Below are 20,174 nucleotides of genomic sequence, written 5' to 3' on the forward strand. Positions count from 1 at the left end.
CCTCCCCTGCGAGCCGAGGGTCCGAAGGAAGAGCCCCGCCGGTCCCACCGAGGTTGGGCGGCCCTAAGGCTCCGGGCGTCTCCCCCGGAGGGAAGAGGGGGATTGGGGCTAAGGGCGGGCACTTGCTCTCGGTACCTTCGCGGAGGAGAGGAGACCGCGGCGTTTCAGGGGCTTCTCGGAGCCCACCTCTTCCCGCTCCCGGCACAGCTCCCGGGGTCACTCGGCAAGATGGCGGCTTCTCTTCCGGGGCACGACCTCCTTCGCCATGGAAACTCCAAGAAGAAAAAAATCCACAAAAGGCCCCGGCTTCCCGTTCGGCCCTGGGGCGGAGGGGCATCGATGGAAGAGGATTTAAATGAAGCAGAATAGGGCTAAAAACAAAGCCGACCGACCCCCTTCCTGCGCTCGGAAATAATAATACCCTACACTCTAAAAATATTATATTTTGCTCATTGAGGGAGGCTGCGCCCCTGCTGGGCTGTTTGCATATAGAGCCTCTGCGTCTTGGATGCTTTTATTAAAGGCTCTGTTTTTTTAAGGTGATGTACGAAGCAAAGAGCTAAGCAACGGAGTTAAATTTAGGGATTAGACGTGTGTAAGTTGCATTGCTTATAAATAAGGAGTTCTCTTTGGCAAGGCTGGGGTGCAGATTTATGCTTAGAGTAGACCTATTGAAATCCACGCTTCAGGTAGTAGTAACTTGGAAGTCTCATTTTTTTTTCAGTTGGTCAATTCTTAAAAGTAAAGGGACCCCTGACCATTAGGTCCAGTCGTGGCTGACTCTGGGGTTGCGGCGCTCATCTCGCTTTACTGGCCGAGGGAGCCGGCGTACAGCTTCCGGGTCATGTGGCCAGCATGACTAAGCCGCATCTGTCGAACCAGAGCAGCGCACGGAAACGCCGTTTACCTTCCCGCCAGAGTGGTACCTATTTATCTACTTGCACTTTGACGTGCTTTCGAACTGCTAGGTTGGCAGGAGCAGGGACTGAACAACGGGAGCTCACCTTGTCGCGGGGATTCGAACCGCCGGCCTTCTGATCGGCAAGTCCTAGGCTCTGTGGTTTAACCCACAGCGCCACCCGCGTCCCTTCTTAGGCATTCTTAGGTCAATTCTTAGGCATGACTAAAAAGAGGCTGCAGTACTAGCCGTGTCCACCCTGCAGGAATAATTCCCAAGGAATTCAGTGGGATTTCCTCCTAGGAAAATGGGTTGCAGTCTTGCTCATTCGTAAGAGTAGAGCTGTTGGAACTGGTCCTCCTGCCCAGAACTGGTGGCCTGTGTGGTATAGTGGTTACTGTCAGACTAGGACCTGGGAAACCAGGGTTCAAATGCCCATTTGGCTATGTAGCTCAGTGGGTAACCTTGGGCCAGCCACTTCCTCTCAGTTTAAACTTACCTCACAGGATTATTGAGATGAGCGTCGCAACCCTATAGTCGCCTTTGACTGGACTTAACCGTCCAGGGGTCCTTTACCTTTTACCTTACCTATTGTGGAGATTAGTAGAGGATGAGGAGAACAATGTACATTATGTCCGCATCATGTCTTTGGCTATGTGCCTGATCGAGGATAAAAGCAGCTGGCCTTTTGGTTTACATTGCTTTGTTGACTTGGGCAATGCAGTTGTAGCCTCTTGGCTGCTCCTGCTTGTCAGTGTTTTTAAGCAATGAAAGAAGTCAGAGCTATGATTTATAAGTGAGTTGGTTTGGATAGACATTTCTGAGGTCCTAAAGAGCTGCTGGTTTACCCTCCTGTTTATTGATTCTGCTTATTTCCTACTCCCTGGAATCTCCCTGGAATTTTACTTCCTTTTCCCAGCAACCAGGATGCATCTTTCTTGGGCTGGGTTCACCTGACATTGCATAGTCCCTAGAAGTTTCTTTCTGCAAATCATAGTATACAATAAGCATGGATGAATGTTAAAGAATCCCTCTTCTTCCCAAAAGGCAAATGTGAAAACTTTGCAAAGGGGCTTAGACACATCTTCTGTTTTGCAGGAACTAAAGACCAGACACTCATTAAGAATTCACTGCATAGTTAACAATGGTATATACTGTATTTCTACCCAGAAGTATCTTTGTGATTAATGGGGGTTACTCCCAGGTAAGTGGGCACAGGATGGCAACTGAGGCTTTGGTTTAGGGTTGACATTTGGAAAGGAAGGGAAGTTCTTGTGTATTTAACAGCTGTATGGCAGGGAGAAATTCAACAGGTTAAAGCGTTTCCCTGTGTGGAAAATACAATTATGTGGAAAGCTTCACCATGACTATTCTCTCTAAATTTGTGTTATGTCATGCATGCCCCCATGATAGTATTACCGTATATTTGATAAAAAATGAACTGATGTTTTAAACCTTTTCTAGTTGTATGGCTTGGGAAGAATAAGTTTTCAGTCCTAGGCCTTACTTCTCAGTAGGCATGGTTAGAATTGTGCTGTTCATTTTCTCCCCAGCTGCCCAAGAACAAATTGGTAGGCCTCTGCTGTGCGTATGTGCTATAAAACACACTGAAGTAAAAAAAGTAATTACTTCCACTTTCATTCCCAAACAGTAGCTGTATTGATCCTTCAAACTAAAAACAAATCCTCTGTATATTCTTATCTGTGCGTAACCCCATCAAACTCAGTGTGGGTTACATCTAAGTAGAACTGCATAGGTTTGGGAATTCTAATATGAAGTAGTTAGGATGAAAATTGAAGCAGCTTTTTATGTTTATTTATTCACACACACACACAGCTTTATTGTGGTCCATAGACCCCCCCAAAACATATTTATTATTGTCTATACTTATAGCCCACCCTTCACCAAATAGTCCCTGGGTGGGTTATAAAATTGCCACAATTAAACAAGTACAATTGACATTTAAATAAATAAATAAACAAATAAATAAATAAAATCCACAAAACAGCCAATAACAAAGCAACAAAAGAATAGCAGGGCATCAACTATGACTTGACCCACTGCCTGCAGTCCCTATCAAATTACTACTCACCTTAAAAAAAGGAGTGTCCACCCCTGCCTTAAAACATAACAGGTAGAAATGCAATGGGAGAAGCTTTTCCCCCCAGAAGTGCATCTCTGCTATTGAATTGGTGCTTGCTGTGAGGCATTTAAATGTACACCAGCATTGCAGAGTGGGGGGTGGGGTGCAATATGAAACACTGCCTGGGGAAGGGGGAAGGTAATCCTTGTTTATTTATTGTGTGTGCTTGTTTTTGATAGAGGGTCCAATTTCAAAGCAGCAGCAAAACGGAGACCCTAATCCAGCCTACTACATTAATTCCGTTGTTACATTAATCCCTATGCATTTCCGTCAGTTTTGCCCCACATACAGAGGGTTCTGACAACAGCAATCACAGTCTGCAAGTGGTGCTCAAGAAGCACTGTTGCTTTGTAAATGATTGTGATATTCTAGAGAAGGACTCGAGACCACAGATATAGGAAAGAATAGCATGGAAGGCTCCCGTTATGCGCAAGAGCTGACTGTCCTCCTCCTCCCACCCCTCATGTTCAGCTCAGCTCAATGGTGCCGCCTTCTGGTTGTTTTCTTGAAAGCTCATTGCTGACACACTATTCTTGAGAATAGCATTTTTGATTAGAAATTGTGGGAAGGTCAGCAGCACAATAAGTGCTACAAATAAACTCCTTCCACTTCTGTGAGAAGAGCAAAGCATTGTGGACTTGGTTGCAGGTCCATGAGCCCGGATGGAAGAAGAGGTTGCTGAGACATTTATGGCTCAGGGTGATTAAAAAGAACAAAAAGGGGGGTGGTAGTAAATCCTCCTGCTCTTTTTCAGCGTATGTTTTCCTATGAAACAGGAATTACAACCTGCACTGGTGTCAGCATTGCTTCAAATTTGGAAGGTGGTGATATGGTTCACTTTCTGCCCATAGCTTTATGCACATGCAAACAGTTCTGTATAATGAACTTTAAACTTGGATATTCTCACCAGGGTTAAACTGCAGAGTCCATGGGATTTATGGATCACTCTCTTTTAAGAAGAATGTGTATCCTACCCTGCTCCTGATTTTTTTTTGTTAACAGAGAAGGGCCCACACCATCACTTTCCAGGGTGTCTCTGTCTAAACTAGAGAGCTGGATTACTTCCTTTCTAGAGAGCAGGCCTATGAAAAATCTGGTATAGTCTTGCACAACTAATTTGAGTATAATATCTTTGTGGGGGATACAGGGGAATGCGTAGTTGTACATAAGGAGTACATGGACACTGCAGAAGGCATCCTTCCAACAGAAATATCCAGTATTCATGAGAATGTACATATTCCTCATAATTGGATGCTTGGAAGTAATTTTCACTGAGGTCCTTAATTCCAATTAATGCATATAAGACTGAGGAACCACACAATCATTATGATTTCCAGGGCTTTTTTTCAGCCAGAACTCTGTTCCGACACCTCTCAGGTGGGCATCATTGCCATTCTAAGAGAACAAGGGAGGCGTTCATGGTGAGTTCCAGCATCTCTTTTTCTAGAAAAATGGCACCGACTATGCAGAAGCATTTTTCAGGGGCTTAGTGAAGGTTAGTGGCCTTCAAGTGTGCTACGTCCAGGGAATCCTTTCCTTGTGGATTCACTTGCATGAAACCTGTTACACATCAGGATTCTATAGTGTGTTCTAGGATGTATTCTCAGGGTTGCCTAAGGAGGCAAATGCAAAGCCAAGAGTGTGTTGAATACTTGCTTCCAACTGCACATTGCTGAAAACTGGTAGCCATGAGCAACCTGTTTTTGTTTTTTATCTGAAAACCTGAGCTCTGTGCAACATGATTTGTAAAGGAATTCTGTGCAGGTTGTTTCTGTCGAAATGAGAGACAAAGTAATGACTTCCTCAGTGTACTGTCAAAAGGTAAGAAGAGGGCATCTACACTAGACTGGCAAGTTCTCCCACTGTAGTGCCAAGCAAAGTAGGAACAATGTGGCATGTGGAAACCTGTGCTGATCTTGCTGCTTGGGTAGTAAAGACTATTATGCTTATCATTTCTACAGCACTTTAGAGTGTTCATAGTGGTTCACAAGCATTGGTATCAGTAATTCATTAGTTTATTAACCGCACCTTAACGACTATGGAGTCAAAAGATGGTTAAAGGTAAAGGTAGAGGGACCCCTGACCATTAGGTCCAGTCGTGGCCGACTCTGGGGTTGCGGCTCTCATCTCGCTTTATTGGCCAAGGGAGCCAGCGTACAGCTTCCAGGTCATGTGGCCAGCATGACTAAGCTGCTTCTGGCGAACCAGAGTAGCACACGGAAACGCCATTTACCTTCCTGCTGGAGCGGTACCTATTTATCTACTTGCACTGTGATGTGCTTTCGAACTGCTAGGTTGGCAGGAGCAGGGACCGAGCAGCAGGAGCGCACCCTGTCACGGGGATTCGAACTGCCAACCTTCTGATCGCCAAGTCCTAGGCTCTGTGGTTTAACTCACAGCGCCACCTGTGTCCCCACAAAGTGGTCATTGTGGTCCCAAGCATTAAATGTTGATTCCTGAGACTGGAGAACTGTGAGATGGTGTTTCCAAACTGGAATTTATTGTGGAATTGATTCTGCTCTTATCCACACATGTTTTTCACAGCATCTCCATTGTGATATCATCAAAATGCCAATACTCCCCTTTTTTGACATTTAATCTGGATTTCCCCTTACTCCAGCTAATAAAAACAACCCATTACACATTTGCAGTCACTGTTCGTGTGGAAGCTCATTAGTATTGTTTGGAGTGAATGGGTCTGTCATATTCTGGTGATGTTTCAGGGGCTACTCTCTGTCATCACACCCACACTTCCCTTTACTCCTTATCTGGGCACAGCCTAGCCATTTTGTTTCCTGCAGCCTGATACCAGATGAAAAGCACCCATTTTTACAGATTAATGCTTACTAAAAGCACATCAGTTCAGAGGAGCCATTCTCTCATTTACACAGTAAGCGTGACACATTGTCTCATAGACTGTAATCTACATATATAGTGGGCTTTTTTAAAAGAATACTAATAAGGAGGTTTTGCACAAGACCTATTGTGCAAGCCTTATATGAATCAACTAAATATAATGCTTGTGCAATACCTGGTTATTATTTAAATGTTAAAATTGAATGGCAATGGGTATTGTACCCCAAAAGTCTCCATTTTGCCCATTGTGAATTAATATCACAGGCTAGAAATGTTTGTTCTTATATGGGAACTTTGTTCTTCCTGGGAACTTTTTCTTTTGTATAAGAAAAAGTGTGTATGCACAAATACAAAAATAGTATATCCTCAGAACAAAAGAAAAGAAAAGTAGTGAAAGGTGGGGAGGAGTGATTTGAGCAGCAACTCAAATTATTCTCTTACAGACACCTGTTTTGTGATCATGTTGAAAACAAGAAGCCCAGTTTAAAATATTATTAAATCAAGTTTTAGGCAATTGCCATAGTTTTGGAAGTTAAGCATGTCACAAACATGACACAGCAGCCAAATTATGGCCCAGGGTAATTTTACCAGACATACATAAACAGAGCATTTGGTTATCTCAATACCAAATCATATATTCAGCAACAATATCACTTTTCCTTCTCCCAGGTTCCTGTGAGTCCTAGATATTTTTTAGAATTTGGTATGGTATTTTTGTACCATTCCTTTATTTGGGACCGAGTTGTCTGCTCTACTGGTGTGGCTGTGGTGAGAGTACTAAAGCCTGGGTGTGATGCTATGCAGGGACTGGTTCACATCTGGATTTACAGGCCAGTAGTGTGAGTTAGTGCCAGTGGAGGGTTTGGACTGAAGCAGCTCCTCTACCACATTGCAGCTAAGGGAGTGCTTGCTACTTTGGTTGGGATGGAACCAGAAGTTGAATGTTCTCTTCTGGTATGTTGATTAGGAGGCAAAAATGCACTAACTGTTTTTGAGCTTGTGCTGAATGGGATTTCAATGTGCTAGTAACATTTGTTGGCAGCACTGGCAGCTTAAGGTTTCCGCTGGAGATTTGTTATGCGTTGTATGTAGCTTGTCTGGGTTTTTATTTTTTTTAATTGCTTAAAAACAACTGTCTTACAAATGGTAAGGTGTCATGTTTACTAGCTGCCATTGATCTGCATCCATTAAAAACAGTTTGCAAAGAATGAAAATATTTTTTTTCCATTTCTGATTGCATTGCACTGGTTTAGAGCTGAGAATCTTGCTTGCTTGAATACGGTGGGAAGATGCACAGCAATTGTTAAGGCAGACTTGGTTCTTTAGTGTTCCTCAGATGCACTGCTAAGAAGTGGCTCAGGGGGGCCAGATCTTCTGCACCAAGCCCCTGTTTCCTTCCCCTTTCACCTTCTTTTTAAAAACTTATTTTTATTTTCTTACAAAGTGGCTGAGCACATGGCAAAGCACAGTGTTGATGAGACCCCCAGCCACCCATCATCTTGATTTTCCCAGAAGTATCTATACATATAAATTTGTGTATGCAATTATTTTATTAGCAAATTTGTGTCATGGGTCTGTGTCCCAAGTCTGTTAGGCTCGTCTTCTGCTCTTAAGTAGGAGTGGCAAAGTTTATTAGCTTTTGAGCCACATAATTGAAGTATTTGCAGAATGAACAGAAGCACTGCCTTCTTTGCCTTCCATCCCTCAACAAGTCCTGCAGCTACCATTCTTCCCTCTAGTCTGGCCCAACAATCTTTGCCCTGAGCTCCAGAATCTCCCTCCACCAATGAGACAACAGATCACAGTCCCTTTCCTTCTTTGCTAACCACTTCTCTTCTCAATGTGCAGTGTAGCTGGGAGAGGAGATGAGGAAGATTGAAGAGCTTAGCCTTACGGCACTAATGTATATGCACACTTAAACACATCATACACAGCCCATTCCTAAGCATGCTTACTGTCTGAGGTCCTATGGGACTTTCTTCCTACTAAGTATGTGCATAGAAATGCACTGCAGCAGTGATTGCATTTCTATTTGTTGTCTGAAACCATCTGGGATCTGTGCTTGGAACTGCTTAAGAACAACCTGTCACTGGTGAGCTGTGGCTTGCTTCTCAGAGTGAAGTGCCTGGATGAAAGCACCATGATTAGGTAAAATAAACCGTTAGCACTATTGCTGAAAACATTTTATTATCTGGAACTGAAGCTGTAGCCATTAGCAGAAGAGCAGGGGAGGTGGGAGGAAGTGACTGAAAATAATTTCTTTACTCAGAATTTTACTAAGCAGAGTGTATGGAAATCCCATAAACTTGGGAGGGCTTTGCTTTATTGACACAATCTTTCCAGCTCTTTAGATTGCAGTATAAAGTTATATTTAGTTCTTCAGATCATAATGTTCCCAACAGTGTACAACCCAAATTCAGCAAAGCATTTGGGCATGTGCTTAACTTCAGGCCCTTAAGTAATCCCATTGCTGGGCTGCAAAATACTTAAGCATGCCAGTGCGTGGGCTTCTTCTCATTTTGCACTTTATTGACTGGCTCAGAGGTAAGCCCTAATACAGCTTTATGTATGCCACAGAGATTCTCTTTAGGCTGAGAGAGCTGTGGCGTATACATTTTTAAGCAATGGGCTTAGCTATTTTTAGAGGGTTTGTTTCCATTTTCTGAATGCATCCGATCAATAGATGTTTTGTACAACTCCAGAAATACAACATATGCCTATTTATTTCATTCTTATTTGAAGAATGTGTGCAGTGCTATCTAGCAAGAAGGAGAGCCCCTAATGAGCAACTATATATAAGACAGTTTCCGTCTGATTCTTTGGAATCCAGAAGGAACAAACAAGCTTCCTCCCACTGGCTCTAAGATTTCTTTTTGTACATGGTGTTGGAAATTTGTGCATGCTGTAATGGCACTACCAGATGGGAGGTTTTATGCATGAAACCAGACCTTCTGAATAAACATTTGCTTAAATTGTTCCTTTGTGATAAACAGAGGTCCAGGGTGGAAGGAGCACTGGTCTGGTACCAGATGTCTTAATAGAGCAGTATGAGCACTTTCAGACAGTTGCTGGTGAGGCTCAGGTGTGTCAAATCACCCACAGCCCACAAAAGGACAATGCCCATCCCTGCAGTAGGTTCAGTAGAATCAGTAGGTTCAGAGTAGGTCGCACAACAATCACCACTCCCAAACAGCCATAGTAGCTATAAACATACAGGTTACTTGTTACCTTTGAACAACAAACCAACAACACCAGAACTGGCTTATGAATATAAAGAACATTTTTACTGGAATAAGTATATACCCTCATAAACCAACTAGACAATGAGCAAACTAAAGTGCAATGTGCATAACCAAGCCTAGAGATACTCATAAATATAGAATGTACCAGTGTCTCTCTTGTTGCTGTACTGGTTATGTATGTGATAAATATGTCATAACACAGCTGTGCTTGTGGGATTTTATATGTTAACAGTACTACCCATGCAATAAGGACTAGAATTTCTGAGCATAGCATAGCGCAGGTGGCGCTGTGGTTTAAACCACAGAGCCTAGGACTTGCCGTCAGAAGGTTGGTGGTTTGAATCCCTGCAACGGGGTGAGCTCAGTCCCTGCTCCTGCCAACCTAGCAGTTTGAAAGCACGTCACGGTGCAAGTAGATAAATAGGTACCACTCCGGCGGGAATGTAAGCAGCGTTTTCGTGCGCTGCTCTGGTTCTCCAGAAACGGCTTAGTCATGCTGGCCACATGACCTGGAAGCTGTACGCCGGCTCCCTCGGCCAATAAAGCGAGATGAGCGCTGCAACCCCAGAGTCGGTCACAACTGGACCTAATGGTCAGGGGTCCCTTTACCTTTTATGCTTATTCCAGAAAAATTGTTCTTTATATTCATAAGCCAGTTCTGGTGTTGTTGGTTTGTTGTTCACTTATTTTTATAACACCTGATACTTTTTGTGTATACTTGTTACCTTTGTCTTGGAGGTGTTTTCCTTTGGATGCCATGTCAGAACTGTCCCTGCTTGTTAGACACTTCCAGAAACAAATGGCATTAGCCTCCCTCCTCACAATGGTGGGAGGGATAGGAAGATGGAAGCGCCTCCTTCCTCATGCTGCACTGAGAATGCTTTGTGATATGCTGTCTCAGAAGGATCAAAATAAACTAAAGGCGCTGGTGACTTCAGCAGTAAGCCAGTTCAGTCTTACTTGCTTTATCAGCTCCTAGAGTGTTATCATAAGTCGGGTAGTAATAACCACTTTGGCTGTCATACAGCATGAAATTGAAACCTATGATTTTTTAAAACACTTTTCCTAAATGCCCAAGCAATATTGAAACCATTTCTGTGGAGTGTAAAATATTGAGCTTATTTTATTTCATAAAGGAATAATTGCACAGTGCAAAAGTTTTAAAATGCAATTAAGATCCCAACTTGCAAAGTTTGCCACAGAAGCAGGGCTGCTGTTAACAGGCTGAATATTTACAGGTTTAATAATGGCACCAAATCCCTTTCTCTGAAGTTGTTACCTACAAACCTGGAGCTGAGACAGTGAGCCATAAAATCAATAGCTTTGCAAAAGGAGGACGCAAAGAGAAAATGTGAACCTTCAGTTCTCTGGGGATAAGATCTATTGTCTGGACCAAAAGTTTCACACTGTTCCTCTTTTGTCACTGCTATTTTCCTCCATCAGTGGAGTCACTTTAAGCTGCATTTAGGAACATAGGAATCTGACTTATACCAAGAGAGTCAATTGGTCCACTTAGCTGATTATTGGTCCACAGACTGGCAATAGCTCTTGTTAGGCAACAGTCTCGCCCAGCCCCTACCTAGGCTTTGTACCCATAGCAGGTATCTATGATTGAATCATCTGTACACACCAGCATTTCCTCACCTAGTCGTATTAGATTGAAATCCTAACCTCATTGAATTCAATAGGGCTTACGTCTGAGCAGACGTGGTTCAGATGGCACTGCTACTTGCTACGCATAGCAAAAGATAAACTAACATTTGCAATCCTACATGAAGGGGAATTGAACCCATGTTATCATTTCAAGAAGTGAGTAAATTACTCCATGCAGGACACTGGGCAATTCATACTATGAAGTAGTGTCAGGCAGCAGAAAACATGGCATAGAATTGTTCTTATAAGGAGGAGTTCATGCAATATCACCTATTGTCTGTTAACTGAAGTTTGCTTGAATAGGTTGATCTATGTATGCGCTTCCTAATCCTTCTCTCTCATTAATAACCTATGTAAACAGTTTTGTGTGCTTTAGATGACCTGAGATTTGATTTAGAGAGGTACATGGTGCGGAGGAAGACGTTTGTTCACTCAATTAATTTTAATTGTATATAAGTAGTTGCAAAACTGATCCAGGGATTGAAGGGAGAAAGAGGAAGGGAAGTATTGCTGGCGATGAATGGGTCCTAACAAATAAGCAGGCATTTACCATAGGTGGATTATTTGCAGAAGGAAGGAAAAATGTTGCTGCATAGTATGAACTTATCCTATTTTAAGACAGCTGTTAAGAAAGCCTCCAATGACTAACTGAACTTTTATCTAAAGACTGTGCAATAATTCACTTATTCATTCACCTGCTGTGTATATATTGTAGTCATATGTCATTTATTACCACAGATTTTGGATTTTGTCTCATTTGCTCCTTCTCCTGTCAGAGACAGTTGAGATGGATGCATGGCACCAAATCTCTCATTCCCGTTTGTCTGACAATAATGCGTGGAATATTCAGGGGAGGGGTATACATGTATATATCCAGTTGGGAAGCATGTGGTTGCAAGTGGCTACATACTCTGCTATATCCTCTTATGGAGAAAACACAAAATATCTTTAACTGTGCATAGGCTTCCTCAGTTGACTGGGCAATTGTGCTTTCAGGCTAAAAGGAAGGAATATACAAACACAGTAAGTTCCAAGCTGAAGGAAACAAGCAAGCTCCCCTCTCCTCTTCCACGGACATCTTCCAGTTTCAGTTGGAAATAAAACCACCACACATGCTCATTTCCCTTTCATGGTTTGTAATTTGTTTTATTTCTTCCTTTAAACATCCCTTTAAGGGTGAAATGAAATCCAACCATTTACAGAGAAAATGATTTCAGAATGTACACTTTGATTTTTCCCTTACAAAAAAATTATTAATAATTGGTATTTATAAATTAGACTTTAAAGGGCTTCTTCAACTTATTTGGCAAGTCCCATGTATTCCTTAGCCAACAGGGGGCACAAAAGCTATTTCTTTGTGCTGGGACAAGAGATCCCGTATCCTTTCTTTAAGAAATGAGCTATTTTCAGGACTTTCCACGGTAGAATGCTGCTCAATTGTTCCCTCAGGAATCATGCTGGATAGTGGTGTGCACCCTTGTTGCAGGTTTTTCTTCATGTCTCTTTTAGGCTGATTTACCAGCCTTGTTCCCCCCACCCCCACCTATGAGAGAGTTCTGCTTCAAAATTCTCTCTAGCTTCTTTATGGCAGGGGTGGCAAAGTCATAGCCTTCCAGATGTTATTAGACTACCACTGCCATCACCCCAGACCATTGGCCATGCTGGCTGGGGTAGCTGGTGGTTGACTCCAACATCATGTGGAGGGCCACTGGTTTCCCAGCCCTACTTTTATAGCGTGGTTATGGCCCATAATGCCTCCCCCTCTTCCCCCCAACAAAACTCATCAACTCCATATTTTCCCTTTTTAAGATCCTTCAGAGTTTGAAAAGAGCTCCAAAGGTTGAGTGGAATACCATTCCTTTTCCCCAAACCATTCAGTTTAAGGTCTATAAAGCCATGGCACCTTGTCCCTTCCAATCCAATCCAGAGTGTGACTACTTCCACGATTACTCCAGATCTCCACCAGTAGAGGACAGACAGAGAAATGAAGTTCGGCAACTGCCTAGGAGCAGGCAACGAGTGAAAATTAATGGTATTTCAAGTCTGAGCTCTAGATTCGCAATGAAAATGCCGTAGTTTCACCAGAAATGCTTCAGAACATCCTTATGTGCCTGCTATAGAAAAGAAGTTATGAATCTTCCAGTTTTCCTTTTTCAGCAGCTGAATACCCAGTCTTAATGACAGTACCGGGAAGACAAGGAGCTACACAGCAGAGAGAAAATATCTCTTCCATACAGATACACAGAACTAAAAAGAACAGCCTATCCAGCTCTCTGCGCAGTGCCAACTTTGTCCCTTGTAACTGGATAAGGTGTGAAGTAGCCCCCAAGGTCACAGAGAACATATGAATATGAGTAAGAATTAGTACAAATTGATAACCAGTCACATATGTTGCTGCCTGTATTGGTCAAGGGGTGAAACGATGTTTACAAGTAGGTCAAAGGAGCTCTTCTCTAATGCTTAGTTCATATAAAGAGCAGATAAGATGAGGAAACTGTTCCTGGACCATACCCATTTCGTACTGCAGCTATGGGATCTTATAGCAGAGTGCTATCTCATTGGTGAGGGTGGGTAGGAATCCCTAGAGACACAAAACAAACAAATCATAGAAAAGTCTATGGTGGCTATAATTCTTCTCCCTCACATCTTTCTCTCACACAGGGAAGTTAGTTTTGTTTTCAGATAAGGAAAAGCATTCAACCCCCCACATACCTTGCAACTTAAAAAGAGGTAGAGTCGAAGACCAATTTCACAACCTCATTTTGTACAAATCAGGTTTGAAGACAGTGGAATGTGGCACTATGGGAGACAGAGCTTCTCTGAACAAATGGGAAGTTATCCTCTAAATCCTGTCTACAAAGTGGGCACTCTCTCCACAGTTACTGGCCATAGTTGCTGTCACTGGCCATGACAATACTTCTGGAGGTCTACTAGGGATAAGTGAGGTGGGTCTGTTGTGGGGAAAATGGGAAAGAGATACTCCCCAACTTCCTCCAGCTATTCATGGAGAGAGGAGACTCAAGCTAGCTCTGCTACAAGTTATATGCTGGCATTCATTGGGATAGTGCATCATGATGGTTATAGTACTATTGGTACACTTGCAAGTAGCAATTATGCAGCACTATAACAAAGACTGCTCCAAACCTTTCTGCATAGCAGGAAAGAATTCTGCTAATACTTTTAAGTCAGCCCACCCTTTGCCCATTTGAAGTGGCATGAGTTATTCTAAAAACCAAAGTTCTTTCCAAACACTCATCAATACAGTTAAGACACGACGTCACTGCAGCTGCAATCTGAACACAAATGCTGTGTATACATTAAACTGATGGAGGGGCAGGCACTAAATATCCACTTGCACAGCATCAGCTACTCATTAGTATGCAGCCACTGACACACTCCAAAATGAGGCTGGCTTTGCCCACCAACCACACCATGGGCTCATCCACACTTCTGTCTGCCCTACTGCTTTCTCACGGGAAAACCCATAGTTTAGTGCTGAATTGGAACAAACCACATTCGGCAAAATCACTCAGACCTCTGGCTAGAAAGCAGGGGACAAGCGGAAGTGGGGACGGACCCTTAATTTGTAATGATGTGCAAGGATCTCAGATTCTCTAAGTGATACCAGCTGGATACAGTCTTGTTACAAGATGGAGGGTGTGCACACCCTGATTTTTCTACATTGGTTCCTCTACAATTGTGCCTAAAGGTTCTTCCATTAGGGCAGGTTCTTCAATAATCTCAGAGCTCTCCTCTTCTACCTGTTGCATACACATTTAATATTTGACTTGCTCATTTTCCACTGACTCTGCAAGTCAAGGGGTAAAATTAGGTGCCCAAATTACTGGCTTGCCAAGATACTTCCCCAACGTTGTTTCTCCTTTAGCCACTGTTGGCCACCCCCTACCGGAATGCAGAAGTCCAAAGGCTTTTCTATTAGTGCAAAGTTCCTTAATGTGGGACTCTGTTCCCACTACATAATAAATAATTAAATAGAGGGTTCTTAAACTGGAAATGTTAAAAAAAAAATCATACGCAAAAGGCAGTCCTATTTTTTAAAAAGCAAAGCTTTTACTGTAAATTCTCCTTTTCTTCCCCTACCCCCAACCCAAGAGGTCAGTTTCAAGTTTCACTTTGGTGCAGTCAAAGAAGGGGACCAGAACAAAGAGTTCTTTCAGTGTCCCAAAGGAATTCAGCGCTAACTTATCCAATTACAATGGGATCTGTTGCTTGCACACAACGGGGCGGGGGGGGGCAAACCCCCCCACCCCAAGGAAGGGGGAGAGTTGCGGAAAGTATAACGGGGCTAGGAACAGCCTCGCTGTCTGTGTGTGTTGCGCTTTTCCGTGACAGATGGAGCCTAGAGACAGCAGTGATGGGAGTATTACGAATTCATGAGCAGTAATTGTGAAAGCCCTAGATGTGCACAAAGCATGCCCTGTAGAGCAAGTGCAAGGACTGAAATGAACAGCGGGCTGGATTGGAGGAAGGAGCTCGGTTTGCAGGAAAGCAGCACAGTGCTGAAGATATGGTGAAGTCATCCCCTTGGTCCTCATTTCTTGACGGGCTATTTTTCTGAATTTTGTCCCAATACGCTGCAGGCTCACAACCAAGCACTGCAGCATAGCTAAAGCGCACATTCTCCATGTCCCAAGAGCTGGAGCCCATCTCTCCCCCCTCCCCCTCCCTTGCCTCTCAACACACATCAGTAGTGAAGGAACATACTGCAACGATTGTGTTAGGCAGGCTGGGTCATGAGAGCTGAAGGTCAAAGCCTAGATTCCCATTTCCTCCCAAGACTGAAAGAAAACTATTCCCTCTGTGTAGTGGGCCTTTGTATGGCAGTACTGGGAACCAATGGTGCTTAACTAACCTCCATTTGTCACCAGCAGCTCCTTTGCTATTGCTGCACATACATTTTGGAATAGCCGATTGAGATCTGCTCCATCAACTCTACACCCCACTGTGCCCGCTGTACCCAGTATGGTTCAGGATCCCTCTCCTTTAACCCAATGAAGATCTTCTCAGAGAAAAAGCATGCAGCCCATTCCATGGGTCATTTTAGTGCAGCCTTCCCCAACACGGTGGCCTCAAGAAGTTTTGGACTGTAATTTCTATCAGCCCCAGCCAGCATGGCCAATGGTCAGGGATGATGGGAGTTTGAATCCAACAATACTTGAAGGGCACCAGGTTAGAGAAGGGTGGTCTAATGCTTCAACAGAGAAAGGAGCCATGTACAAAATTTAGCATTGCCTTAGAGTGGTGCACAGAGTTAGGTTGGCATCACCAGCCAATCCATTCACCCATCCAACAAAAAGAAAAGGGGCTTCAAGTGAGCTCAGCTTTAGGCCGGAATTTCCTTCATTTTAAAGGCATAAAGGTCAATTCATACAACCATTTTTACATGGCACATGGCTAAACGCAAGATGACTTTGGTTGGTACAGGGAGCCACTTCTCCCTCCACCCCTTGGCTCAAACCCACAGGCCAGAAAGTTTGCCACTAGAAGAGGTGTAATCATCTTGAGCTATCCAAGCATTCACAAGACCAGCAGCTGCACCAAAAAAGAAGAGTCAATGCAAAGGGATTTCATCACATGAAAATGGTAGAGCATGAACTGGCTGAGCACATCATGGAGACAAAGCACTAAGAGTGATGTCAAAACTATAAAGAAGACACAGCACTTACTGTGTCTTTTATAGGGATCAGGAATAATGAAGGACAGAAAAGACAAAGGGAACGAGAGAGAGAGAGAGAGAGAAAAAAAAAAAACACACACACCACACATCAGAGTAACATACTGTTCCAGTGGCAAGGAACCTGTGTGCACCTCTTATTGCTGCACACACATCACCCATTTTTTGCAGTTAGCATAGTAGCTCACTGTTTAATATATTTCCTTAGCAGCAAACATAACATGGGGTTTACAATACATTTCACCCTGACTCCATATAGTAACTTAAAAGAGACACAGTGGAGCCTCTTCACCAAAGGAGAAAGGATGCACACCGTAAATGGAATACTTAAACGCTTGGCTCTTACATCAGCCTCATCCGCCACACACCCTGTCCCCTCTACTTGCCTATGCAAACCACATTATAGGCGTACAAGTGCTAGACTTCCAATATAGCACTGTCCTCAAAATGGTGGCATCATAGAGCCAAGTACCTTTATACCTCTCCTGTTCCAGAAGTAGTAGGATGGGCGCTGTAGCTTTAGCATCCTAATATCCCCTTTCCTTAAAAGCAACTCTTAAGCATGACATGCACACTGTTTTAATTGAAAATGTAAACAGCACATTTTGTTGTTGTGGAAGAGGGAAAGTAGGACCTCAGTGGGCATTCCCTTTGCAAGTTTGTGGGCTACAGCCCTACTGTCATGTTCCTTCCACATTTGAGACTGGCTACCAAAACTATCCATTTAATGAGCAAAACCAGACAGCTTTTCAACCTCCATAGCCTGCCACTTTGCAGAGAGTTTTTCCCTGAATGCTCATCATCATCAGGTGGAAAGCAGAGTTCTTTGGTGCTACCGTGCTCCCAGTTTGTGTGCACACCCACACTCAAATGTAACAAACACACGTGGCAAAATATACATATCCTAGACAGACATGACTCCTGGAGTCACCTACAAAAGTTCTTTCACACTTATACACACATTTCCTAGTGAAGCTGCCACCCACCTGTTCTGGCTCCAAATAAAGAGCATTGTATCCAGGGACACGGTGCTCTTTGGCCAAACACCACCACATGCTCTTGAAATGACCAAAACAAGAAGAGTCCACACATCTACCCTGACCTCTGTCCATAACCTCTATGGGCTGAACAAGTGGCAATATGCTAGGAGAGCGGAACTTAATTGGACATCCATTGGTTTGAAATGACTCAGATGAACATTGGCTTTTAGCAATGGAGTTTGACATCACGCCCACCTAAACTACAAAGACTCAAGGCTTCTGCACCCTCACACATCCAGCTGTGTGCTCCTTCTCATCTCCATGTCACACAGAGAGGCGCTACCTGTCTTAAGAGTTTTCTTCCATCCCACAAGAGAGGTGAAGGAGCTGTACCTCCTGCTGTTTCTCAGGGCCAGTTCCTGCATCCTCTGGTCCTTGTTTACATGGTTTGGAATCTCCCCCACACCCAGACACACCCAAGTATATTTTCTGGGATGGGGCAAACAGAGGCTGGAGAGAACACACACTTCTCCAAGAGGAGTGGGTGGAGAGGGGGGGAAGAAAAACAAAACACGTACCCCACTTCCCCCTTTTTCCATAAAGTCCCATGCAAGCCCCACTCCCCTCACCCAGCCCCCTCTGCTTTCTGGTAAGGGTTCTCCAATAAGTAACTAAACCTCTGGTAGTTCTTCAACAGATATTTGGGGGCATACATTTGTTCTTTGGGGTCCGCAGCAGGGTACTCTTGGGTGGTGCCATCAAACCACCCGCCAGTCCGAATTAGCTCCCGGATATAGTTAAGGTCCCTCTTGTCCTCGTAGTCACCCCAGCGGGGGAAATCCCCATTCTGGGCTGACACCAGTTTGAAGTAGATTCCTTCTGGCGTAAAGCACCAAGAGCAGTGCCAGCCAGCAAAATGGAGCGGGCTACCCAGTGACCACTGCACCAGGATGTGACCTGTGCTGTTTTCATACTGCCGAAAGCCTGGCATGGTGTAGTACTCCCTCCGGCGCAGGCGAATCCCATCTGTGGCGTAAACAGTTTGGAGCATCCCCACCGTGCAACCAGAAACCACCTCCAGGGTGCCGGGCTGCTTCCAGAAGAATCCGTAGAGGGATTTGCGCATGTGGAAAGCAAAGGGCTCCGTCCAGCCATCGTAGAGTTTGAGGAAGAGCACGCCGTCGCGGGCCGGGATCTCGTCGGCGTCGTCAATTATGAAAACGTCATCGGGCCGCAGATTGCGGAAGCGGGAGATGCCATCCCGAGTCAGGAAAGTGCGCAGGTAGTCATCGGCAATCCAACCATCCTGGCGCCCGCCTGGGGGGAAGTGATCCAGGAAGACATAGAGCAGCTTGTGGCGGATGTAGTCAAAGGAGCCATTGAGCAGCATCTCGCGGAACTTGAGGGGGCGTGGCTCACCATATGCGGTGAAGTTGGACTCACAGACCACAAAGGCATCTACCACATCGCCCAGCTCGTGGAAACGCACGTCCAAGAGGTCAAATTCGTGGTTGACGTTGATGGCATTAATGACTCTCCGAGGAACCTCCCGTGGGGTCAGCCGGTCTTTAGTGGGGAGGTTCGAGTACTGGACCACGGTGGGCACCCCGCAGCTAGGCCCATGCCAGCCAGGCAGGCACACGCACTCCACCCACTTGCGCCGCTTTGTCCCATTGGTGCTCAGAGGTTTCCGGGCTGTCCGCCCCGAAGCAGCTCCTTCTATTTTCTCCTCTGGCCGGCCCGCTAGTGGCTTTTCCAACACCTTGGTGCCTGGTTTGAAGCAGACACCGCCAGCTTTGGTATGCACAAAGTATTCCGCCGTGTCTTCAGGCAGCACAAACTCGGCTCTATGCAGCTCTTCGCCAGCTCTGCTTGGGGAGAGGGGCTGGAGCAGAGGGGAGTGGGAGTACAGCGGCGTACGGAGGAACTCCGGGCCCCCAGGCTCAGGGCTGACCTGAGGTGTGACGGGTGCATTGTTCCAGAAGAAGTTGGAGACCAGGTTGGGGCTAAGCGACGCCAGCTCCCTGGGGAATGTGACATAGGAGAGGGCCTTCAGGAAGTGAAGGAAAGAGATGAGGCAAAGACCAGCCATGCACAGAGTCAAAAAGAGTTTGTGGCGTCTCATCTTCATCCTGGGATGGGAGGGAGGGAAGACAAAGGGAGAGAAAGAGAGAAGTTGGGTTAAATATTTCCTAGTCCACAGAGATTGTTTAATCATTGGTTGGGTAAAAGGCAGCAGTGCCATCAGGGGCAGAAGCCAAGCCCCCCACCCCACCCCACAGAATGAGCTAGAGGTCCTCCTGTTGTAAACAAAAATTGCCCTTTTCCCTTATGGGGTATCCAAGAGCCCATATAGAGTCCTTACACAGGTTCCCTATTGGTAGGAGAGAATAACAGAGGCCAACCAGAAAATATTGAGAAGCAAAACAGCTAGTAAGCTTGATTTTTATTGATCTGTTGCAACAGGGTGCTCCCCTCACCCGCAGGAGAGAGGAGCAACCCAGAAAAATGGCATGCAAGGCCTTATAAAGACTTTTGAAATTGCCACCCTGTAGATCGAGACCACCCCCAGAAACATCATACATACATCACAGAAGGAGTTACAGATAGGTAGCCGTGTTGGTCTGCCATAGTCAAAACAAAAAATTTTTTTCCTTCCAGTAGCACCTTAAAGACCAACTAAGTTAGTTCTTGGTATGAGCTTTCG

General features: G+C 44.6%; 1 protein-coding gene and 1 long non-coding RNA gene across 3 annotated transcripts in view; one reads left to right on the forward strand and one right to left on the reverse strand.

Annotated features, from left to right (window-relative positions):
• The first annotated feature begins 1,535 nt into the window (after positions 1–1,535).
• LOC310743576 lies at positions 1,536–16,538 on the forward strand. The gene is made up of 2 exons (XR_014539105.1): positions 1,536–8,045; positions 11,789–16,538. It is a non-coding gene; the product is annotated as an uncharacterized lncRNA (long non-coding RNA).
• Positions 11,912–20,174, reverse strand: part of MGAT3 (beta-1,4-mannosyl-glycoprotein 4-beta-N-acetylglucosaminyltransferase) — a 49,628-nt gene continuing 41,365 nt past the window's right edge. For both annotated transcript variants that reach the window (XM_083573896.1, XM_083573897.1), the window contains exon 2: positions 11,912–19,599. In XM_083573896.1, the coding sequence (XP_083430022.1) occupies positions 18,093–19,598 (1,506 nt within the window). In that variant the 5' untranslated portion in view covers position 19,599 and the 3' untranslated portion in view covers positions 11,912–18,092. The remainder of the gene's footprint in view (positions 19,600–20,174) is intronic.

The sequence above is a fragment of the Podarcis filfolensis genome (genome assembly GCF_964270895.1).
Source record: "Podarcis filfolensis genome assembly, chromosome: 10".
Classification (NCBI taxonomy): Eukaryota; Metazoa; Chordata; class Lepidosauria; order Squamata; family Lacertidae; genus Podarcis; species Podarcis filfolensis.